Source organism: Podarcis cretensis, assembly GCF_951804945.1.
Source record: "Podarcis cretensis genome assembly, chromosome: 10".
NCBI classification, from domain to species: Eukaryota; Metazoa; Chordata; class Lepidosauria; order Squamata; family Lacertidae; genus Podarcis; species Podarcis cretensis.
This window is the reverse complement of record NC_137179.1, coordinates 7,411,825-7,437,487: the sequence shown is the minus strand read 5'-3', so window position 1 is coordinate 7,437,487 and position 25,663 is coordinate 7,411,825. Positions and strand designations below refer to the sequence as shown.

The following is a 25,663-nucleotide window of genomic DNA, read 5'->3' as shown; positions in this document are numbered from 1 at the left end:
AGAGCATAGCCATCCTGGCTAGTAACTGCCCACCTATGAGGCAAGGTGAGATGACCGCCTCAGGCGGCAGATCCCATTGCAGATATTTATTACTCCTTGTTACTGATGTGTGTCTTCTCTCACCCTTTCTTCCCTGGTGGAGAGAGGGTGTCAGGTGTGCGTGCAGGAGCCAGGCCCTGTGACCAGTAGGGCTTCGCAGGACTGGGGCCTTCCTAAGTTTGTTCTGAAGAGGCAAGGCGCAGTCACACAGGTGAGGCCGATTGGTAACTCACAGCACCTGGTGGCAAGAGCCGGGAAGGGATATAAGGTCAGCATTTCCCTTCGGCTCTTTGCCACAGCAACAAGCTTCCTGCCTTGCTGTGTTTGGCTTCTTGCTTGCTGATCCTTGAACCTCAGCTTCTTGACTCCCTGCTTCTTGATCCTCGGACCCCTGACTTTGTGACTCCTTGCTTCCTGACCCTCGGACCTGACGTCCCCTGCCGGGGCTTTGATCACCCATGAACTGGACCGTGACAGAGGGGCAGCATTTTGTGGTTCGCTTCAGGTGCCAAAACGTCTTGGGCATGGCCATCGGTGGCCAAAATGCATCACTTGTCTCCATTCAAACACATCTGCCAGTCTGCCACCCATTCATTCAGTTTAGAGAGGTCCTTTGGGAGCTCTTCGCAATCTTTTTGTTTCCAAGGACCCTGAACAATTTAGTGTCATCAGCAAGCTTGGCCCCCTCACCGCTCACTTCTAAGTCTACAGATTGTTCACGAAGAAGCTGGAAAGCACAGGCCCCAGAATCCATCCTCGGAGGACTTGCACTTTCTACTTCTCATCATTTGAGGAAAGGTGCATTTAAACTCCATCGTCTTGGAGTTCAGTAGTTCCCTGAACTCCAAGCCTGGGATGCCAGGGCTTCTCTTTAGCTCTGCACCAGTAGGTCCATGCTCAGTCCAAGTGGAAAGAATAGGAGCCTCCTGCTGCTGCAGCAGCAGCTCACTGGCCATATCCCACACCAGTCCCTTAACAAACAACTGGCTGGCAGCAGGGACCCAAGTCAAAACAGTTTGCACTGATTAAACCTGGAACGTTGCAGCATCTTAAGATTGCAAAACAGGGGACCTTATTTAGAAGGCTATCTTCATTTACACCTGAAAAGAATTGGACCAAGCAGATGAAGAGCTGATTATTATTATTATTATTATTATTATTAATGTTTATATGCAGTAGTTGCATGTTAATAATAATAATAATAATAATAATAATAATAATAATAATAATAATAAATTTATACCCCACCCATCTGGCTGGGTTTCCCCATTCCCCAGCCACTCTGGGTGGCTTCCAACAGAACACTAAAATACAATAACCTATTAAACATTAAAAGCTTCCCTAAACAGGGCTGCCCTTCAGATGTCTTCTAAAAGTCAGATAGTTGTTGTTCTCTTTGACATCTGGTGGGAGGGCGTTCCACAGGGCGGGTGACACTACCGTGAAGGCTCTCTGCCTGGTTCCCTGTAGCTTTGCTTCTCACAATGAGGGAACCGCCAGAAGGCCCTCAGCGCTGGACCTCAGTGTCCGGGCAGAACGATGGAGGTGGAGACACTCCTTCAGGTATACTGGACCGAGGCCGTTTAGGGCTTTAAAGGTCAGCACCAACACTTTGAATTGTGCTCTGAAACGTAGTGGGAGCCAATGTAGGTCTTTCAAGACCAGTGTTATGTGGTCTCGGGGGCCGCCCCCAGTCACCAGTCTTGCTGCCGCATTCTGGATTAGTTGTAGTTTCCGGGTCACCTTCAAAGGTAGCCCCACAGAGAGCGCATTGCAGTAGTCTAAGCGGAAGATAACCAGAGCATGCACCACTCTGGCGAGACAGTCTGCGGGCAGGGAGGGTCTCATCCTGCGTACCAGATGGAGCTGGTAGACAGCTGCCCTGGATACAGAATTGACCTGCTCTATGAACTGAGTGCAATTTTAAAACACTGCAGCAGGACCCCACACGCCCTGTAAGTGGTACTAAGTGGAGATACGTTGCCTGTTTTGTTAAGGGCACCATGTTGGCGACCCCTTAGAAACATTATTTGAGCTGGCAGCTCTGCGCGCAGACACATGGACACGGGAATCTGAAACGAGGCCCTTCCCGAACCCACGAAACTCCAAAGAAAACACATTCATCATTAGGGTGTAGAAATGCTAAAAGAATTAAATTTCGCAATTTGGAGATGAGCCTGATGAGAAATAGGAGGAGAGCAGCTGTTGAGCATGATGGCAGGGGCTGGCTGTACGAAGAGGAGCAGTGGGAGGCACCAATCGGTGAACCCCCAGGGAAACCTCAGAGGAAGAAGGCTTCAAGCCTGGGAATTGGTGGTGGGACACAGGAGAGGTCAGAGGGAGAAGATTGAGAGTAGAGGCTGAATGCTGAAGGGGCAACAGGGTTTAGTGAGCAGGAGGAACCTGTGAAAGGGAGCAGTTCAGGCTCTGAGGCTGAAGCAGAGGGGCAGGCTCAAGAGATAGCTGAAGAAGCCAGGGAGTCCCTAATAAACATGGAGAAATAAGGCTTCCAGAACACCACCTGGCTTAGCATAGATTAAATCTCACTGACAGTCAGACTGTCTCTCCAAGATTTACCATTTGAATACAGTTACCGTATTTTTCGCTCTATAGGACGCACTTTTTCCCCTTCAAAAATGAAGGGGAAATGTGTGTACGTCCTATGGAGCGAAGACGCCATAGCCCCGCGACCCTCTCCCGGCTGGAGAGGTGACGCGCGGCTATGGAAGGAGCCTCTATAGCCATGCGTCACCTCTCCAGCCGGGAGAGCGCGCGCGGGGCTAAAGAAGCCCCCTGCGACCCTCTCCCAGCTGGAGAGGTGACGTGCGACTATGGCAGCAGCCTCTCCGCTGCGCCTTTCCGCTGCTCCCTGACCTGCTCCTTGGGACTGGTGGTGGGCTTCCCCCACCAGCCCCAAAGAGCAGGTCGAAAGGAACCTGAAGCCTGGAGAGTGAGAGGGGTCGGTGCACACCGACCCCTCTCGCTCTCCAGGCTTCCAAGGTAGCCGCCTGAACGGCACCTTGTTTTAGAGCGGGAAAACAAGAGGGGGGAAATTCTCCCACTCTCTGCACAGCGCCTCCTACCGCTTCGCTGAAGGGGCGCTGGGCAGAGAGGGGGAGAATTTTTTTTTCTTGTTCTCCCCCCTCTAAAACAAGGTGCGTCCTATTGTCTGGTGCGTCCTATGGTGCGAAAAATACGGTATCTGGAAAAAAATATTGATTTACAAGTATGTCCATTGATAGCAGGAAGTCAAGAGATATGAAATAAGGAGCCAAGCTGAAGTTATTTAAAAAAGGCTTGAACTCCCTATGTAGCTGATTTGAAAATATTTATCTTTCTATTTTTCATTCTTTGTTCTGTTTCTTTTTTCTTTTTATATTCTCTATTTTTCTTTTTAGTTTTATTTATGTATATTTGATGTACAGTGGTACCTCGGGTTAAGTACTTAATTCGTTCCAGAGGTCCGTTCTCAACCTGAAACTGTTCTTAACCTGAAGCACCACTTTAGCTCATGGGGCCTCCTGCTGCCGCCGCTGCACGATTTCTCTTCTCATCCTGAAGCAAAGTTCTTAACCCGAGTTACTATTCCTGGGTTAGCGGAGTCTGTACCCTAAAGCGTATGTAACCCAAGGTACCACTGTATTTACGTGCAGAACAGAGGCCAGAGGTGCTTGGGAAACATCTGGGAGAGGAGGAGCCTTACGTAGAAGGCAGGGACCTTCAGTCCTGGCAACTGCTCCAAAGGGGCAAGTCCTACTAGGAATTGTTGCTGTGACAACAAGGCTGAGTTGTACAGTGGTGCCTCGCAAGACGAAAAGAATCTGTTCCGCGAGTCTCTTCGTCTTGCGGTTTTTTCGTCTTGCGAAGCAAGCCCATTAGCGGCTCAGCAGATTAGCGCTATTAGCGGCTTACGGGCTTAGCGGATCAGCTGATAAGCGGCTTAGCGGATCAGCTGATAAGCGGCTTAGCGGATCAGCTGTTAAGCGGCTTAGCGGATCAGCTGATAAGCGGCTTAGCGGATCAGCTGATAAGCGGCTTAGCGGATCAGCTGTTAAGCGGCTTAGCGGATCAGCTGATAAGCGGCTTAGCGGATCAGCTGATAAGCGGCTTAGCGGATCAGCTGATAAGCGGCTTAGCAGATCAGCTGATAAGCGGCTTAGCGGATCAGCTGTTAAGCGGCTTAGCGGATCAGCTGTTAAGCGGCTTAGCGGATCAGCTGATAAGCGGCTTAGCGGCTTAGAAAAAGGGGGGGAGGGGGAAAAACCCGCAGGAACTCGCAAGACATTTTCGTCTTGTGAAGCAAGCCCATAGGAAATTCGTTTTGCGAAGCACCTCCAAAACGGAAAACCCTTTCGTCTAGCGGGTTTTCCGTCTTGCGAGGCATTCGTCTTGCGGGGCACCACTGTATTTCATTTCCAGCTAACTTCACCAGCATGAGATATTTTCTTCCTTCCTTGCTGACCTGAGTCTGACTCCCCGCATGGGACACATGAGCCCCCGTGAAATGTGTCCCTTTCCTTTCCATGGGTTCTGCGACCTACGCAGGCTTCCCTCCCCACAACAAGAACAGGCCAGGGAGAGACAACCCTCCGTTTCACGAAGCGCGTTTTATTATCGATGCCGAGAGAACATAATTGTCAGTACTTGGTGACAGCACAGCACAATCACAGGCTACGGTTACCGTGTAATCAAATGCCTTATTACAATTATAATTTGCAATCAATGAACTCCCATGCAATGGAGGTTTTAGAAACATGATTCCAGCAGAGGGGGGAAGACAGATGACCCTCCCAGTGACATAATTTTGGCAATAAATTAAACCAACATTCTCATGATTATGCAAAGGAAAAACACAATTCTTTGAGGAACGCAGCAGGAGGCAGCCAACGCAGGCCCAGGGAAGGGCTGGAGGCAAAAGCAGGTTCTGCAGAGAAAATAGCAGTGTTGGGACGAGATATTCTGCCTCCTCCTAAGGTCAGGGGAAGGTTTCTGCCTTGCCTTCCTGCAATCACCGGCAAGTGGGTTTCACAAGCTGCCCTCCAATGTATGATATCTAGCATAATGAGATTCGGGTCTTGGCCACACTGATTGAGCTGCCGCATCGTACGGTCTTGATTTGGCCCTTCTGGATTCTCTCTCTCTTCCGCCGGCCCTGCAAATGGGCTGCTGGATGGCTCTCGAATAAAACGCCCCGTTCTGCTGCTGGAACTGGAGTTGATGGGTTGACACCTGACGCGGAGGGGCTTCTATCCTCCTCTGCCAGCCAGGCTCTGCAAAGGAATGAAAAGGAGCAAGGTGAAGTTTCGACCCCACCGCGAAGGGAAACAGTGTGCCTGAAAACAGAAGGGTTAAGGGGGGCTAATTTGACAATTTGACAAGGGCTAGAACCTCCAGACACTTTTAATATGATTTGGCATTCCTTTATTGTTACATATGCAACGGAACCATCCTTTGAAGACGACCCTTATCACAAGCCTGGCAGATTTGATCATCAGACAACGCTAATGTGCTTTATTTTAGTTGTTTTAACCCATGTGTAGCTGTACTCATTCAAAGTGCGTACTTTATAGCTTGGTTTTTCATCTCTCAAGTTTCATCCTTTTTTTTTGTTGTGTGTTTATGATTTTATTAAGACATTTCATAATGTATTACAATAAAAAACTAATCTAAACAAAAACCAAGAAGAAGAAGAAGAAAAGAAGAAGAAAAGAAGAAGAAAAGACTTGTCCCACAGAGAGAGGTGAACCTTTCTAGCTCTCACCCGCGAGGTTCCCTTTTTTCTGGGATATCTTCCCTTCCCTGCCTCTGACACAGGTAATTTCCATCTGTTTTTAAAACTGTTCTCTCTGTTTTATATACATTATAAAATGAAATAAAAAAACTTTACACACCCCCAACTCCCCCATAAAGGGGCCATGACACCATCTGACCCAATGACACACCCAAAAGGCAGGGTGATTATTCCCCTAACAGCAGCAGCTCCACTCCATCTGCCCCCACGACAGAATCTGAGCCCAGCTGCATGCCACCAGGAGGCTGCAGGGGTCACGGTCTGGTTCACGGGCGATCAAAGTCCCGGCAGGGGACGTCAGGACCGGGGGCAAGATGGCGGGGTGGGAGCAGGAATGGGAGACCAGAAGCCAGGAGTCAGGAAGCCAAGAGTCCGAGGGTCAGAGAGCCGGGAGTCAGGAAGCCAAGGGTCAGGAAGCAAGGAGGCACAAAGTCAGGGGTCCAAGGATCAAGAAGCAGGGAGTCAAGTAGCCGAGGTTCAAGGATCAGGAAGCAAGAAGCCAAACGCGGCAAGGCAGGAAGTGTGATGCTGTGGCAAAGAGCCGAAGGGATATGCTGACCTTATATCCCTTCCTGGCTCTTGCCACCAGGTGCTGTGAGTTACCAATCGGCCTCACCTATGAGGCCGTGCCTTGCCTCTTCAGAACAAACTTAGGAAGGCCCCAGTCCTGCAGAGTCCTGTTGGTCCCAGGGCCTGGCTCCTGCACGCACACGTGACAGCCGGTGAGATGGCTGCAGACCAAAAGAGCTGCAGGTGGCTCAAAGAAGTGAGCTGGAAGGCACCCTCCCCACAGAACTGGAAAGGAAGGCAACCCATGGTCCCATTCAGAGAGCCCTCACCAGCATCACCCTTTTGAAGTATCCTTCAATGCAGAGTGAATGCAGAGTGAGAAGCTTGGGAGACCAAACTGCCTACGTGTCACCTTGCCGGTGAAGAGGCAGGCAACATACTTTTTGCCTCTCTTAAAGTGAGGGAAGGCAGGTGACCACTGCTTGGGGCTCCAGCCATATGCAACACAACTGGGCTCTGTCTGGTAGGAAAGTTCTGGGCAAGTGTTGCTCCCTCCACCTCCTAGAGAGCCAGTGTGGTGTAGTGGTTAAGAGTGGTAGTCTCATAATCTGGTGAACCGGGTTCACTTCTGCGCTCCTCCACATGCAGCTGCTGGGTGACTTTGGGCCAGTCACACTTCTCTGAAGTCTCTCGGCCTCACTCGCCTCACAGAGTGTTTGTTGTGGGGGGGGGGGGGAGGGAAAGGAGATTGTTAGCCGCTTTGAGACTCCTTCAGGTAGTGATAAAGCGGGATATCAAATCCAAACTCTTCTTCTTCTCTTTCTGTTGCCTCCTAATTCTTACCCGCTTCTAAACCCTCCACAAAGCCACTATTGCAGTGAAGCTGTTGGCTGAACTGACACCCCCAAAACTGATACTTGACTGCAATGAAGTCTAAAATGTCAAGATTCATCCCTTGTTACCCCCCCCTTCTCCCACCCCTCCTTTTGGTACACTTGGTGCTCCCCTCCTTTTGCTGAAATGTAGACTGTATGCTCCCTGGGGCAGGAACCTTTTCTTCCTCCCTCCCTTTGTTGTTGTTGCTGCTGCTTACTCTGCAAAGCTCAATGTGCCTTAAGGGTGCTATTTCAAATAACAAACAGCAGCAATATTGCAACGATCCCAACAACCTTTTTTTTTTGGCGATCTATATGAAAATCAACACCTGCCACTCAATCTTGAGAAACAGCACTGCCAGCAGAACAGGGGGGAGCGCCGACGTGCAGAGACCAGACACATCCCCTCTGCAAACACACTTTGCGCGAAAGCAGCTTGCACCTGTGATGAAAATCGGCAGCCGCGCCACATTTCCCAATCTTTTAGCCTATTACTAAGGTCTTGGTGAGTTCCCAACTGCCCTTGCGTGAAGACTGAGCAGATGAGACCAAACATGCTGTAGAGTAGGCACGTCCAAAGTCCGTTTCGGGGGCATAATCAGGCCCCTGTGGCAGTTTATTTCCTGGGGTAAAATCCTAAAAAAACCTCACCAACTTCAATCCTAAAAAAAGTTCAATAACTTTGGGGTAAAATCATTTTTAAAAAGGCTCAACAACTTCAGTCCTAAAAAGGTCAACAACACTTTGGCTGGCCCTTTGGTCGACCCCCACGGCCCTTCACTTCATCAAATCTGGCCCTCTTTGAAAAAAGTTTGGACACCCATTTTAGGCTTAATCTTCTGATCACACTTGGCATTGATAAATGGTACCAGCGTCCCTCTGGCATTGATATGCAGGCAACCTGGGAAGGCAGCCCATCTAGGAGAAGGAAACTTTGATCCGAAACCTCCACTGCCAGAGAGCCAGTGTGGTGTAGTGGTTAAGGGCGGTGGACTCGTAATCTGGTGAACCGGGTTCGCTTCCCCGCTCCTCCACATGCAGCTGCTGGGCTAGTCACACTTCTCTGAAGTCTCTCAGCCTCGCCTCACAGAGTGTTTGTTGTGCGGGAGGAAGGGAAAGGAGAATGTTAGCCGCTTTGAGACTCCTTAAAGGGAGTGATAAATCGGGATATCAAATCCAAACTCTTCTTCTTCTTCTTCCTTGCAGGATATCTTTGGGAGAAGAAAAGGCTAAGGAGTTAACCCTACAAATATCCAGAGGAGTGTGCCCAAGCTGGTTGGATGGCGCCTTGTACGCCTCCTTCCAGCAACTCCTGCAGCCAAGCTGGTGCCAAACATTTTGCTCTCCTTTCCTTTGCATCACATCATCAAGGCCAAGAGGAGGATCTTGTCGCCTGGACAGCCCAAGACCTCCAGACACACTGCCCTGGCTTGCGCCCCAGGGAGGTCACTTTGGTGCTGCTAACACAGCGGTTTGACCTCAGCCCATGGCGGCATCCTCCTTTGCCTCTCAAGACAGACCGATGTCAACAACAAGGGCTCCTCTTCACATTGCCATTGTGGTGTGGAGGCTCCTGAAGTGGGGTACAAGGGGGAAAAGTTTGCCCCAGCATATTTTCCCTCCCGATGTTCTTGCAAAGCATTTTCTTCCCACCTGTGATGATGGCACAGTGCTGCAGGGTCCTGGGTTTATACAGAGTGCATGTTTGTGTGCATTTTATTCCACGCTAGCTTCTTTCACCCATTCATATAACCTTGATGGCTTCTTCCTTGCAAGAGGAAGGCATCATCTGCAACAGAATCTTATTATGAGAAGCCTGGCTACACGTTACTCTCATGGTGTGAAGAATGTGAACTGGGCTCTGACTATTAAAAAACCTGAAGTTCCCTGGAGACAGGCAGGGTAACCAACAGGAGCTTGCAGGAAAACAGGAGCCCTTGGTAATCTTTCTCCCTCTTGTCTTCCTCCTTGTCTAGGTCTCCACTCCTCTCCCCAAAGACAGCTAGCCCCTCAAGGAGCTATGCAGGGAGAAAGAGGGCCAGAACCTTCACTATAGTTTTCTCCGCCTGCCTCTAGGGAACCTTCGGAAATCTCAGCAGCAGCTAAAGCCTGGCTTATGCTTGGATACTTTCCGTGTGATGAATGCAACACATAGCCAGGCTCTTAACATTCAACACTGCATAAATTTAAACACTGCATAAATTAACATAATATCTTTCAGAGGCAAAGTGGGGGGGTGGGGTGAGGAATGCCACAACTTGAAAAGCAGAACCCCGCTACTTCCCTCTGGGAATCTGCCAGGTGAGGCAGGAAAATACAGGTGGCTGCCCATCACACAGATTGCTGACAGATTAAAAAAACACAAAACACCATTTCCACTGTAAGGAGAGGGGGGGAAACAACCACCCACATTTCCACTGCAAGAGATGCCCTGTATGACACAGAGAAGATTGAGTTGGGTAGGCAGGGGGTTCCATTCTGTGTTTTTGAAGCAGCAGCAGCTACACCTGCAACATTTTGGATTAATTGCTCAGAAAACTTGCTAATTGTTGGACATTTCCCTTGGTTAAAAACAATCTCTCTCGCATGTGCGCCAAATTATTCACTGCAATGACTTCAATCAGAACAGCAGGCGCAGGACTTTCAGGCAGAAAAGCAGAATCGTCTGTGCCTCCTCAGGACACTTTTTAGCTGCTGAGATAAAGGACAATATTATAGCAACAATCAAGGCAAACTTCTGAGCACAAGGGGTTTGGCTGAGGGAGGGGAATATATTCCCTCCCACCACCAATAGCTCTCAATATATTCCAAGAATGAAGCTGATGAACCTGAAGGCACTAGGACAGGGGTCGGCAAGGCTTACCTTGCCTGGGCCGGTTTATTCCAGCGGACACCCCTCCGTGGGCCGGATCACGCACGCACCTGCCCAAGATTTCTGGAGTCTGCATCTGTGCAGGCGCAATTTCCAGCATCGTGGAAGTGAGTCCCCGCGCTGCGCTGGTTTAGCGCAGCGCGTGGGGACTCCCCGAGTGGATGGCTTGGTTTGTGGGCAGCTCATGGGCCGGTTAAATGACCTCCATGGGCCACTTGTGGCCCATGGGCCTTAGGTTGCCAACCCCTGCCCTAGGAGCAAGAGCGCATCTGGTTGCTTAAGAAATTGGCACGGTGACTGGGGCAAGACCAACTGGCTACATCCCTGCTCAATGCAACCAAGCTAGCTGTCAGACCAGAGGCCTATCTAGTCCAGTAACCTGTTCTCACAGTGGCCAACCGGATGCTTATGGGGAAACACAGAAGAAAGACATGTGGCAGTGAGTTCCACAGTTTAACCAAGCACTGCATGAAGAAGCACTTTCTGTTATCTGTTCTGATCCAACAGTCAGCTTCATTGAATGTCCACGAGTTCCAGTGTTATGACAGAGGGAGAAAAGCTTACTGTTATGTTTCCCCACCTTCAAGATCCCATACTTGCTCTAAGTGCGCATAAACGCTGATTGCCGCCGGCCGCCACTGCCTTGCCTTGATAAACTTGGTCACGATAAACAACTGTCGTCATCGGAGCCCTGCTCCGGTGGAGGGGAGGAATATATCAATAATATGCTTCGCTTTATCAAACTGCCTTGAGAGAACTTCAGATAAAGATTTAACTCGAGATACAGCCAAGTGTCAAAGCCCTCAATATTAGCAGCTCCACGAGGTTTTTCTAAGGGAGAGATGGAGTCGGGAGATTACCGAGTGCGAAATACGGAGTGTGCAGATGACAAGACGAGCCGATTGCAATCGAGGCAGGAAGGAAAGAGGAGTCAATAAATTCAATTTATGAGCAGCACAAAAAGAGTCTTCGGCTGCCGTGCTGGTGGGAGGCATCGCTACCTGGATTTCAGATTCCCTCCTGTGTCTGCTTCTCGGCGTTATTGAGCCGGTTTCCAAACGCAATTTTTGTTGCTGCTGCTGTTCTTCTTCTTCGGTAGCCGATTTCGGATTGGCTTCTTCGCCCCCTGATTTCCCTCTCCTCGGCTTATTCATCCCCTCGCATGCATCTGTCTGTGTTAATCACGGTCTGGTTTTCATACAGCCTTTTTCGGAGCAGCTTCAAAGCCAACTATTTGTTTAGACTCTTCAGTCAACGGCAGCATAAAGGGGGGGGGGACTGCACCCCCACCTACGGCCCACGAGGACTACAAAAACATCCTCCCTTGGGATGTAGGAGTAAAAATATAGCTCCCTCTATGCCTTTTCAATAGCATGATAAAAGCGCTTTCTGTTCCCATATGGGCACATCCAAACATACATGAGCATGGTTTAACTGCTATTGCTGCTCTCAAAGGACTCTAGGAAACACCATTTTGGTAGGGTCTTAGGAACCCCCAGCCTCCTCCTAACCTGCCCAGGATTCCAGACCACCTGTTTTAACATGCACCGTAAGCTGTGTTCTATACATCCATATCCTAGAACAGGTTCATGAGAGTGGAGTGAAATCCCACCAGAGGCCTTTCTCCTGGGCATGGTCGGCCAACTGGTGTTAAAGAAGGATAGAACTTTTTTTATGTATGCCACAACAGCAGCAAGAATACTTATTGCAAAGTATTGGAAGACACAAGATTTACCCACCCGGGAAGAATGGCAGATGAAGGTGATGGACTATATGGAACTGGCGGAAATGACTGGCAGAATCCGAGACCAGGGAGAAGAGTCGGTAGAAGAAGACTGGAAGAAATTTAAAGACTATTTACAGAAACACTGTAAAATTAATATCTGTTAGAAGGATGTTGGAACAATATTATATGATTTTAGCAGGAAGGATATAAAGGATTTGGGAATAACTGACTGTTAATTGGTGAAAGGAGGAAAAGTAAAGCTACATTATATTAAGACAATTTACAGGACAAAAATTTTAAAAGAGGGAAAGGATTTGCTGAAATAGATAATAGACCTAGAATACAAAAAAGGGAGGTGTGAGGTCAAGGAAATAAGCTAATGAAAGAATGGTAATGAGATCTGATGCATTTTCTTTTTTTTGCGTTTTTGTTTTTGTTTAATGGGTTTTATTTCTCTGTTTTTGTGTGTGTGTTTTTCCTCTTTTTTATATTGTGGTGTGTTGTTCTGTTTTTGTTTAATGTGGTATGGTTATTTTTTCTTTCTGTAATTGTTGAAACTTTAATAAATATTATTTTTTTAAAAAAGAGAGAGAGTGGAGTGAAATCCCACTGACAGTTAGAGGGCCATCAAAACTTAAAAACTGTCTGCATCAGGGAGGAAGTGTGGTACTGGGGTGCTGATGTTCTTCCAGAAGGCACAGCAGCGATAGTATGTGATGCTACTCTGGACGCTCAGCAAATATGCAGATGACAGCCATGACTCCACCTTCTATTCCTGCCATTTCGGAAAGTTTGACAATAATGTCTAACTTTATGCTGTTTTCAACATGCTGCAATAATATTTCTTTATGCTTTCTCTCCATTGGTTTATGTTGTTTATTAATAAAACATTTTTTTAAAAAAATAAGAAGAAGAACAGCAACAGATTTTGGAACTGTTGGGGCATCGTTTGTGTCTACAGGAGGACTTCTGTGGCATGGAGCTGTGCATTTCGGGGAAGGAGGGGAAATGAAGCACAAAATGAACCTTTGCTCAGGCGTTAGATAGGCAATTGCACCTCTTCTTCTTCTTTGCCGATCCCTCGTAGCCGAGTAAGATTGTCTTCCATAAACACAGTTTTAACAATGAGTCCGTAAGTGACTGTGGAGGCTAATTCTGGATCCACACGTCCTTCCACAGTGGGGACACTGGTTTCCGGGCGAGAGTTGATCACGGTGTGGATTTGCCAAGCATGCCTTCCTCTTAGTACGTTTCGCCCTTGCGTCCTGAGTTTGAGTGTCTTCAAAGCCCATGACACCTTTGGTAAAGGCTGTTCTCCAACTGGAGCGCTCGCAGGTAAGTAGATAAGTGTTTCCCAGTTGTCAGTGTTTATATGACATTTTTAAAGATCTGCCTTGAGACAGTCTTTAAACCTCTTTTGTTGACCACCAGCATTGCGCTTTCCATTTTTAAGTTCGGAATAGAGCAGTTGCTTTGGAAGACGATCATCAGGCATCCGCACAACATGACCAGTCCAGTGAAGATGATGTTGAAGAATCACTGCTTCAACACTGGTGATCTTTGCTTCTTCCAGTACACTGATATTAGCTCACCTATCTTCCCAAGTCAGTGATGTCACAGGTATTATCTGAACTGGGTGGGCAATCTCTGGGCATAAGCCTAGTTGGAGCTGCAAGGTCTCCCCATTTAGCCTGCAATGCTATTTCAGCCAAGCCACAGCCATGTGCCTTATGCTTGGCATTGTATATATGACACCAGGTGTGGGGGCAGGTGAAAACCTGGCTCAGCCAAAAGGGGGTTTGCAGGCACTGCCGACCGGGTGATCGGCAGTGCCTGCAACACTGTATGCAAGCCAATCTGAAAGGGGTTCCCTAAGACCGAACCGTCAGCTGACTGTCTGGGTTTTCCTAAGCTTCTTTCGAACGGTTGTCCTGTGGAATGCTTTGAAAGAAGCCCTGAAAGTGCAGGGCAAAAAAGGTATCACTGAGGTGTCAGGTGACTTGGCCCACCCACCTGTCAAACAGTAGGAGACCTAACCATCTGGCCCACCAAACAGATGCAGTTCTTGATGTGTAAGGAGACAGTGCAGGCCACATGTCAGCCTCAATAGTTATATAGATGTCACAAACCTTGGTGTGGGGGAAAGACTTGAATTTTTATAGCAAAACCAAATTGCTGATTGGTTTCTGTGGGGTGGGGGAAAACAGAGGTGCAATTTACAGGGAAGATATCTAAATCTTCTGCAACAGAAGAGTTATGTGGCCATTTCTCAAAAAACCTGAATGGCTCATACAGTCATACCTCGGGTTGAAGTACCTTCAGGTTGAGCATTTTCGGGTTGTGCTCCGTGGCGACCCGGAAGTAACGGAGCGCGTTACTTCCGGGTTTTGCCGCTTCTGCATGCGCAGATGCTCAAAATGACATAATGCACAAGCGTGGAAGCAGCGAATCACGAGCCGTGCATGCGTGGACGCTGGTTGCGTTCACTTCAGGATGCGAATGGGGCTCCGGAACAGATCCCGTTCGCATCCAGAGGTACCACTGTACATCGTGAAAGCCAGCATGCTGGACCCAGGGGTGAAAGTTAACTCAGGATAGTGAAATGATAGTGAAGTGACTAGTGGGGTGCCACAGGGTTCTGTCTTGGGCCCGGTCTTATTCAACATCTTTATCAACGACTTGGATGATGGACTAAAGGGCATCCTGATCAAATTTGCAGATGACACCAAACTGGGAGGGGTGGCTAACACCCCAGAAGACAGGATCACACTTCAAAACGACCTTGACAGATTAGAGAACTGGGCCAAAACAAACAAGATGAATTTTAACAGGGAGAAATGTATAGTATTGCACTTGGGCAAAAAAAAATGAGAGGCACAAATACAAGATGGGTGACACCTGGCTTGAGAGCAGTACACGTGAAAAGGATCTAGGAGTCTTGGTTGACCACAAACTTGACATGAGCCAACAGTGTGACGCGGCAGCTAAAAAAGCCAATGCAATTCTGGGCTGCATCAATAGGAGTATAGCATCTAGATCAAGGGAAGTAATAGTGCCACTGTATTCTGCTCTGGTCAGACCTCACCTGGAGTACTGTGTCCAGTTCTGGGCACCACAGTTCAAGAAGGACACTGACAAACTGGAAGGTGTCCAGAGGAGGGCAACCAAAATGGTAAAAGGCCTGGAAACGATGCCTTATGAGGAACGACTAAGGGAGCTGGGCATGTTTAGCCTGGAGGAGAGGAGGTTAAGGGGTGATATGATAGCCATGTTCAAATATATAAAAGGATGTCACATAGAGGAAGGAGAAAGGTTGTTTTCTGCTGCTCCAGAGAAGCGGACACGGAGCGATGGATCCAAACTACAAGAAAGAAGATTCCACCTAAATATTAGGAAGAACTTCCTGACAGTAAGAGCTGTTCGACAGTGGAATTTGCTGCCAAGGAGTGTGGTGGAGTCTCCTTCTTTGGAGGTCTTTAAGCAGAGGCTTGACAACCATATGTCAGGAGTGCTCTGATGGTGTTTCCTGCTTGGCAGGGGGTTGGACTCGATGGCTCTTGTGGTCTCTTCCAACTCTATGATTCTGTGATTCTGTGATGATTGTCCGAGTGGTGAAGAGAATTAACCATAGCCGAAATTCTGGGTTCTTATCTGAGTTGCACACCACAGACGCTGAAGTATCCCATATGATTTAATGGTGGAAGTGGAAACTGAGGTCATTTTGAACAGTGAGGACCAATGGAACCCGGACAGACAAGATCTGATTTTGAGCAGGGCAATGGTTGTTGGTGATTTGAGTATCAGGATTATATAGCTTCCTCCGTTCTTCCCCAGCAACCTCAGACTTTATAGGCTTGAGTGGAGATAAGAGAACAGAGGAGGCCTTGGTTCTGCTTCCTCTCTCTGCCACCAGCTGAATCAGAATAGCAGGAGTGCCGTGAGGGGCTACTATACTGGAAGAACAAGCGTGAAACTCTGAGACGACAGCGAGGGAGCAAGCAGGACACAGGGCAGGCAACGGGGAGCAGGCAACAATCATGTATCTATAAAGATGCCGTAATTGGCCCTTTCCATCTCTCAGTTCCATGCATACGGTCTACGCCAGATTACTGTGTTCTCTTGAGAGACTCCACAAAGTAAACTTGGCAAGCTGCCTTGACAACCATTATAAACTGGCGTGTCCCTGGATTTGCAGACATGCAAAGCGAGCAAACGATAGCCATACAAGCTAGAGCGTGGCTTCTGGCCCTGCCGGTCCACTGGGGACGCTCTCTGAAAGAGAGCGGGCCAACTTGGTGGAAATGGAATTATAACAGGAGCAGAAGAGGATAATTTATAAAGCACCACCAGAAGCAAGCCAAGAGGATGTGTGCAACTGCCTTTGCTGGCAACGTTCGCCGCGGAGCCGCTGGATGCATTCCAGCAAAAAGTTCAGAGCTTTGCTGAAATAAATGGGAACTGAGTAAGAGCAATGCTACCAAAAGAAAAGACAAGACAAGACACTTTCCTCTAATTCGGCGGTTCTCAACCTGTGGGTCCCCAGATGTTGTTGACTACAAACTGAAGGGTTTGCCCTTAGCTTAGCTGGAACAGGCAAAGCAGACGCAATGCTTGAAAAGCCAAAGAACATTCAAAAATAGGTAGAGTGGTATTACTGGGGCAAGGAAGGAGGTTATATCTAGCAAGGAGGGTGCCAGGCGATGCTGTACAGATTTGACAAAATGTGAAGAATCTCTACTTGCAACAGCGTGATTCAAGGCCGGCTAGAAGCAGCGAAAGGCGGGGGAGGATTTAAATGCATTTCAAATGCAGACATGGATCCAAACCCCCAGCAACTGCAACTAAGCTCATCCGCTGTCAGTTTAAGCAAGGTATATGGAGAGAACGACAAAGAAACTCTATGAATTGAAAGCAAATCGGAGGAAGAGAAATCCAATATTAGATTGGGGGGGGGGATTCCTTCCAGTAGCACCTTAGAAACCAACTAAGTTTGTTATTGGTATGAGCTTTCGTGTACGTGCAGACTTCTTCAGATACACTGAAACAGAAGTCACCAGACCCTTATATATAGTGAGAGGGTGAGAAGGGGTATTACTCAGAAGGGTGGTGGGAATGGGTGATTGGCTGATAGGTGTGGTAAACCTGTTGACGACAGCCAATCACCCATTCCCACCACCCCCTCCTAGTAATACCCCTCCTAGTAAAAGGTAAAGGGACCCCTGACCATTAGGTCCAGTCATGGCCGACTCTGGTGTTGCGGCGCTCATCTTGCTTTACTGGCCAAGGGAGCCAGCGTTCAGCTTCCGGGTCACGTGGCCAGCATGACTAAGCTGCTTCTGGCGAACCAGAGCAGCACACGGAAACGCCATTTACCTTCCCGTTGGAGCGGTACCTATTTATCTACTTGCACTTTGATGTGCTTTTGAACTGCTAGGTTGGCAGGAGCAGGGACTGAGCAATGGGAGCTCACCCCATCACAGAGATTCAAATGGCCAACCTTCTGATCGGCAAGCCCTAGGCTCTGTGGTTTAACCCACAGCACCACCCATGTCCCAATACCCCTCCTACCCTCTCACTATTTATAAGGGTCTGGTGACTTCTTTTTCAGTGTATCTGAAGAAGTGTGCATGCACACAAAAGCTCATACCAAGAACTAACTTAGTTGGTCTCTAAGGTGCTACTCGGGATGCGGGTGGCTCTGTGGGTAAAACCTCAGCGCCTAGGACTTGCCGATCGCATGGTCGGCGGTTCGAATCCTCGTGGTGGGGTGCGCTCCCGTCGTTCGGTCCCAGCGCCTGCCAACCTAGCAGTTCGAAAGCACCCCCGGGTGCAAGTAGATAAATAGGGACCGCTTACCAGCGGGAAGGTAAACAGCGTTTCCGTGTGCTGCGCTGGCTCGCCAGATGCAGCTTGTCACGCTGGCCACGTGACCCGGAAGTGTCTGCGGACAGCGCTGGCTCCCGGCCTCTAGAGTGAGATGAGCGCACAACCCTAGAGTCTGTCAAGACTGGCCCGTACGGGCAGGGGTACCTTTACCTTTACCTTTAAGGTGCTACTGGAAGGATTTTTTTAAATTTTGTTTCAACTACAGCAGACCAACACGGCTACCTATCTGTAACCAATATTAGATTGTTCACAATGCTAAGTGTTAAGCAATACCGTAGAAATAAATGGAACAGGATCGGCCGGATCCCTAGACCACACCATGAAATAATGAAAAAGAAGTGCAGAGAATGGCAACGACCTTGCAAAATGGTCTAAGGCAGGAAACTGCCCAGAAGGCCCAGAGGGAGCTCCACGGAGGTCTCGCCGTTTCCCTGCCCCCTCCACCTGCTTTTTGGGACTCACCTGCTTGGCATGGTTGACACACTTCAAGTACTCGCTGGCCAGAACTGAGCAGCTCAGCGTCTGCTGGGAGTTTTCCTGGTAGCACTGGAAGATTTTGCTCTGCAAGTCAGCACACACAGGGCGAGACTCGTATCGCCTGCCACGAGGGGAGGGAGGGGAGATACGATGGAGGAGGAGAAAGAAGAAGAAGAAGATAGGTGTTGAATGGCTGCTTTCATACTAATTTATATGAAACAATGTATTATTATACAGAATATTTCGCTGGCAGAAAGTAGGTTCTTTGTTTTCTTAATTATATGATCAAGATTCATACAGACTAAAAGTCTATCCAGTCCAGCACTCTGTTTCAATAATTGCCACCCTCATGCCCTGAACCCTTCCCTGTTGCTTGATATCAGAAGATATCATAGGCATACTCTTGGAAATCAGATGAGACTGTTAGCTTCCCCCCGCCTGCCAGCTTATCAACGTACCACAAATGACTACCGTGGCTTCATGTGGGCTAGTACATTTTGGGGGTGGGGTAGAAACATATATGGACTTATTTCCAAAGCTAGTTTCATACAATATCCAAAAGAAACATTCATTCATTCATTCATTTATTCATTCATTCCCTTCACCCCAAGGTCCCAAGACAGATATAGCCCAAGGAAGTAACACATGCAACATTAAAAGAAAACAGTAGACACAGCGCAATCGCAGAGCATTTGTTCTCCCAAGAATTAATGAACGGGAACCAAGATTTCTCAAGTACTCAGTGTATATTGCCAGACTTCCCTAATCCATGCAAACACAATACGTTTTGGCAGTTCAGCTGGTTTCCACAGTTCGCCCAGCCAGTCTTTCTACAACAGATTTACAATCAGCATTTCCAATGTTGACAGATCCAAGATTAACTCAGTACGCTCCCTCCGCCTTACAATCCGTCTCAGGAACCTACTTCGACATTTACTAGATTCGCAGGACTTATGTAGTCACTCGTGGTTTGGGTTACCTGGATTCCCTCTCTCCAAAGGTCTCCCATCATCATCATCTTTTAGAAATTACGCTGGTGCAGATTTACATAGAAATAGCTGGCTTTTTACCAGCCGACATCTGCACCGTCCAGCTGCATAGATGCTACACAATCCTACGAAATTAGGCATCAACCTTTCTTCCTGTTGTTCTCACTATAACAGAAGTGGGAACTGAAAGTGCCCCATGGGACAGATCCTCAGTTCCCCCCCCCCTTGCAGGCCACCCACCTGTTCAAAGGGGCATTGAATAACAGAAGCAACTACAAGCCAGGCACATGCATGTGAGCGCACGTGCACACACACGGTCCCTCTGCCATCATCACTCTCCAGCACCCACCACCAGACTTGAGAAGTGGTTATTTCTGCTGTTTGGTAAATGAAAACCACATAGCATTCAAAATACACCTCATTCCTCTCTTTTGAAAATCAATATGTGAACACACATATTTCCCCCATAAATCCAATATGCAGCTCAATCATATCTTCCACATAGTATCATTTTAAGTAGAACATGGTGTGTGTGTGTGTGTGTGTGTGTGTGTGTGTGTGTGTGTGAGAGAGAGAGAGAGAGAGAGAGAGAGAGAGAGAGAGAGAGACGCTCATCTGTGAGTGTGTCCTGCAATGAATATTTTTATGCTCCTTATTTCGGATTGGTTTGGGAATAACCATATTTTAACAAAAAGGATGAAAGTGAGATGCAAAGCAGTCAACTGCTCCTTAGGAGGGCTCGGTTCTTGGCAGCCTTGCAAGATGTAGAAGCAAAAAAGGAAACCAGAGGGTGACTGCTAAATCTCCTTCATTTTACCACACACGCCAGATTAAAAAAACAACAACCCATCTCTCTGGCGCTCTTGATCATTATGCTGTTTCACTGCAAAATGTTGGGAAGCCAAATTAAAAATCCAGCCTAGTGGCCTTGCTCTGTAGGCTCCAAAAGTTGAGACTTCTGTGGATACTTGAGGCCAAGAGGCTTTCATAGACTCATCGAGTTGGAAGGGACCACAACGGTCATCTAGTCCAACCCCCTGCAAGGCAGGAATCTTTTTTGTCCAACATGGAGCTCGAACCCACAAGATTTAAGAGTCTCATGCTCTACCAACTGCTCCTGCTGTCAACAAGTATTTTTACAGGGGGACCCTGGTAAAGCTAATGCTCTGAATGTGGAAGATCCTGGGTTTAATTTCCTTTTTAAAAAAAAAAAAATTCATGTAGCAGCAGATGATAGGAAATACCCTCCCTCCCTGAAACCCCAAAGAGCTGCTGATGGACAAGCCAGGATAAAGGCAGCTTCCTGCATTCCACATCACATCAACGTGTGCCACCCCTAAATGTTCAAGATCCAAAGACCTCATATTGAGAGAGGGGCTTCCCTGAGGAGCTGCAGGCCGCTGCCAATGGAGAGGCAAACGTCTGCCTGAATAGCCCTCCACCACTTTGGATACAGGATGTGACCGAGTCAGGAGGCACAATCCAAAGTGCACCCCTATGTCATCTGCAGAACTGATCTGCACGTTGCATTTCCTGATCAAAAAGTTGGGCTTTCTGTCTGGAGAGACAGGGTGTGGTGTGTGACACTGCTATGCCAACTGCTTCCTCACCAACTTGCGACCTTCAGGATTTGAGCTAAAGAAAGCAATTCTCTCCCATATTAGCACATTCATCTACTATGCTTGCAGGGGTTGGGGGGAGCAAGAGCAAACTCACAAGGATGATCCAAAGCAGACTTTTGTGGACTGTCAAGGCCAGGAGCCAGAGTGGTGCCCAGAGTCGGTTTACTTGTGACGTAGTTATAACCCACTGTCAGGGAACTGCCATTGGCTCAGAGGAGAGAGATAGAAGGGCAGTTGTGTTACAGGGAGCCTCCAAAAATCTTGCGAAGCAGTTCCTCTTCCGGTGAGGAGGAAACCCCCATCTCCAGTGGAGAAGAGGTGGAAGAACGAGAGGATGCTAGGAAGAGCCTTAACACCGAGCCTGAGCAAGCCGGAAAGGAGGGGAGCACGCCCTTGCCTTCGCCCATCCTGCGCAGTAGTCTGAGGCGCAGGGAGGGGCGGAAAAGGCTGGGAGTGACGAAACTTTTATGTTGGGGGAGGTACAATAACAGACCACTCCCGGATTCTGCTAGCGACTGAGCCAGACATGAACTCATGAGCTCTTCACTGTAAATAGTTTGCACAAAAATAAAGCCTGTAAAAGACAGGTCGGAGTCCTGCCTGGTTACTCTCGAGCAACCGTAACAGCACCTGACACCCACCTTTTAGGACAAAGGCCTCCCATGTGTGCTTCCTCAGAGAGCCTCTTTAGGGAACCTCGGGACATGAGTCACTGAAAGGACCCACTTGCCCCCATAGCTCTTCTTCTGAGTGAGCAGAAATGGGCCTGAGCTGAGCACCACCCTCCTTAATTGTGTCCTCAGAAGTCGACTGTGTCACAATATGAGAAGTGATGCTGCGGCTTCTGTGACTGATAACCGTGAAGGCTACAGCTGCATCCATCCCCCCGAAAAAGCTCAGAGGGACGCAGCATGCACATGCTTCGTATGACTTATGACTCACCACTCTCATGATTCACCACTTCTAATGAAACCTAATGGAAGCCCAGCTGCGGACTGCTAATAGGGTTTGTTTGGAGAGTCACTGCAAGCAAAGCAATTAACCTAAACTTAGAACAGCTCCTGAACTCTTCAGATGAGGTAATTCCGATGGCAAGGCTTTGCTCCCTTAGCAAAAGCATCCTCAATGAGCAGGACAGTTCAAATTGAGAGTGGCAGACACACGGCCTCTCAAAATTCTCCACCTTATCATCCAGTTTATCAGGAGGGAGGAGAAATTCTCCCAGCAGCTTCTTGTAGAAGGGGGTTCACCATTCGTAGAAAAAGTAGGGCTGCTCCATTCCCTTTTTTCTGTTTTTGCTGCCACAGCAAGTGCTGCATAGGCAGCTGCCTTAAACCGAGTCAAGATGTTCTGATCTTAGGATCTTCCTTGACAAACAGAATCGTGGAATTGTGGGGTTAGAAGAGACCCCGAGAGTCATCTAGTCCAAACACCGGCAATGCAGGAATCTAACCAAAGCATCCATGATAGGAGCTGTCAGGTGGTGAAGCGGTTGCTCACAAGGAACCAGGCAGGACTCCGACCTGTCTTTTGCAGGTTTTTATTTGTGCAAACTATTTACAGTGCAGAACCACAAAGTTCATGTCCATCTTAGTCACTTGCAGATTCCGGGAGTGGCCCCTTCTGGTTTCTCCCTCAGCATAAGACACCCCAAATCTCCGCCTCCCCTCCTTACGTTTCACCCCTCTGCACAAACTGGGCGACGGAAATGGTGTGCCTGTTTCCTGGCTGGCCGGGCTAGGTGAGGCGCTTGGGCTCTCTGTAGCAACTTCAAGCCCTCCCCTCGCTCGGCTTCCCCCTTCTCCCTCTGCTCCACTGGAGGTGTGGCTTACCCCACCATTGGACGAGGAGCTGCTCCTCAGAAATGTTGGAGGCTCTCTATATCCCACTTCCTCCCTCCGCTGTTCCGACGGCAGTTCCCTGACAGGAGCCACCCAACCATGTGTCTGCTTTAGAAGCAAAAGGGCAAGGGAGATTTGTTCCACAGTTAGGGGTGGAATCTAATAATTCAGAGAGTAGTTCAAATCATAGTTGTTATGGCCGAGGCAATGTACACCTTAGCACAGTCAAGTGGAAGAAAGGTTTTACAGAGCTTCGGAGCACTCCAGAAGTACGTAGTGTAGGCACTTTTTCCATGTGGGTTCTCCTATCCTCCAAAGGAAACCCTGAGATGACCAAGTATCAATATGTCTGGCTGTGTAAATGGGATCACTTCCTTAGCAGACAATGCACTATATTAGCCTACTAGAAAGAAGCCCTGGCTGCATATTGAACAATTCCATTTGTTGTGCTCCCCTAATGCGCCGTTTACCCATTTGGAAAAAGGCCAAGCAGCATTAACTGCCTAGCATGAGCTAGCGACAAAATGTGCAGTAAAGTATCTTCCAGTCCTATACCTGTACAATACAACACAACAACATATCCAGGTAGCTGCCCGTTCACTGCAATGAATATGCTGTATTATATGCAGGCTTGTTAGTGATCTTCTAGATGAGGAAGTTCTAGTATTTATTTACACCCAGCCGTATCGATAAAATAATGTCAAAGCTGTTTCCCAAAATAGGTCAGGATTCCGCAAAACACAGTCTAGTTGCAACTGGCAAAATGGATTGGTCTGCTTCTGCTTCCCAGTTTAACAGTAGTAACAAGCAATATGGAGAATAATGTTATGATTCCTCTTTGACCTTTCAAGCAAGCATTTCAAAACTGGATGATGATGAAATTTTTGGGCCTTTAACTGAAATGCTCTACTAGTTCCATCAAAGTGGAGAAGCACCTTCACATATATTTTGCAAAAAAACCAACAACCCCAGTTTCCTAAGAGACACGGAAAGAGCTGCAATGTGTGATCATAGCACACCGGCTACACTGCTTTAATAACTGGCTTGTCAATCGAAAGCAGTCTTCTAATGCATGAGCAATATGATTTGGTGAACTGAAAATTAAATTCTGATTGACCAAGCCATTCCCCCACCCCTATCAAACTCTGAAGGTGGTCTTAAAAAATGTATAACCTGATTGTATTACTGCACACACCACTCCCATTTTGAGCAAAAACAGCTCTCCTGGGGCAGAGAGACTGTGCCAAATGGAAGGCATAGCCTTTCTTTGCAGGTTTACATAAATCTAATTTAAAATCTGTTCATCAATTTATTTTTGTAGGGCTGCTAGGCACTTTGCAACAACGCTGCAAATAGGATGATTTACTACTTGTTTAGGTGCTCTTGTTCTTTTAACAAAATCAACTCCACCCTTCCTTTTTCCCATGCCATTGAGAACACCCACTGTCCTTCAGTGTGACCAGCTCTTGACTGACTAACCATCCAAAATATATCCAGTGAAGTCTTCTTCATTCGCAATTCCTGCCCCTCGTACATTGAACCTTGCGTGCAACCTTCTTATTTACCTTCTGGCATTCCTTAGCTTTTCTTAGGTAAAGGTAAAGGGACCCCGGACCATTAGGTCCAGTCGTGACTGACTCTGGGATTGCGGCGCTCATCTCGCTTTACTGGCCGAGGGAGCCAGTGTACAGCTTCTGGGTCATGTGGCCAGCATGACTAAGCGACTTCTGGCGAACCAGAGCAGCACACGGAAACGCCGTTTACCTTCCCACTGGAGCGGTACCTATTTATCTACTTGCACTTTGAGGTGCTTTCGAACTGCTAGGTTGGCAGGAGCTGGGACAGTGCAACGGGAGCTCACCCCGTCTCAGGGATTCAAACTGCCGACCTTCTGATCAGCAAGTCCTAGGCTCTGTTGTTTAACCCACAGCACCACCTGCGTCCCCTAGCCTTTCTTAGCATGTGCCTTTTAACTTGTTTATAAATGTTCTGGAGCTTGGAGCAAGCAGTGAACTGGCTAAGTTTGAATTATGACACCAAATTATTCGGGGTGAGAGAAGGAGATGGCAAAGAGCTCCAAAATGAACGCCCCAAACTGGGTGAATGGGAAGATGCAGTTCAATATAAATAAGTGTAAAGTGATGCACACTGATTCCAAAAAAATCTTAACTGATGTACAGTATACACTGATAGGTTATAAACCAGCGGCAAATGGCCAGGAATGGGCTCTTGGTGGAAAGTTCAATGAAACATTGAACGGTGCCAGTGGGCAGCTACTGCGAAAAATGCGAATTTCATGTTGGGGATCGTTTAGGAAAGGTTTGAAAATATTCTATTTTGTGTGCTCGCTTTGGCAGCACATATATTAAAACTGGAACGATCCAGAGAAGATTAGCATGGCCCCTGTGCAAGGATGACACGCAAATTCGTGAAGCGTTCCATATTTTTGCCAGAAGCCTTTTTGCTGGGTATTTCAGGTCAAGAATTGCCAAAAGAAAAAATGGAAAATATTTATGTATGCTACAACAGCAGCAAGAGTTTTGCTAGCCCAAGGCTGGAAGACAGGAGAAGTACCAACGAAAGAAGAATGGCAAGAAAAATTGATGAACTATGCTGAATTAGCAAAGTTAACAGACAAATTACATGAAAAGGACAATAGTGACTTTAAAAAAGAATGGGAACCTTTCACAACTTACCTACAGAAACAACAAGAAGAGATGGACTCACTGGCAGGTTCTGAATAAACATTCACAACTTTATGTACGGTAAGTAGAAAGAAAGACAGTACAACAACATGTATAGCTATTTAACATGCAGAAGATAACAAGTAATGTAACAGGCACCCAAAAATTATCAGGGGGCTGGAGCAACTCCCCACAAAATATTTAAAATTATGCACAATATGGAGAGAAAGCAGATTTATTTTTTCTCCCTCTTATGTAATATTAGGCGATGGAATAATCTAGGATGGTCAAAGCAAAGTAGTTGTTCCCATCCATCAGCTTGACATATGCCACTAAAACAGATACAGACGC

At 47.7% G+C, this 25,663-nt stretch overlaps 1 protein-coding gene across 1 annotated transcript in view; it reads right to left on the bottom strand.

Moving 5' to 3' along the window:
- Positions 1-4,627: 4,627 nt before the first annotated feature.
- Positions 4,628-25,663, bottom strand: part of CHCHD3 (coiled-coil-helix-coiled-coil-helix domain containing 3) — a 215,245-nt gene continuing 194,209 nt past the window's right edge. Inside the window, exons 7-8 of the mRNA XM_079993093.1 lie at positions 18,162-18,297; positions 4,628-5,309 (exon numbers count right to left, since the gene is read on the bottom strand). Of these exons, the coding sequence (XP_079849219.1) occupies positions 5,286-5,309; positions 18,162-18,297 (160 nt within the window). The 3' untranslated portion in view covers positions 4,628-5,285. The remainder of the gene's footprint in view (positions 5,310-18,161; positions 18,298-25,663) is intronic.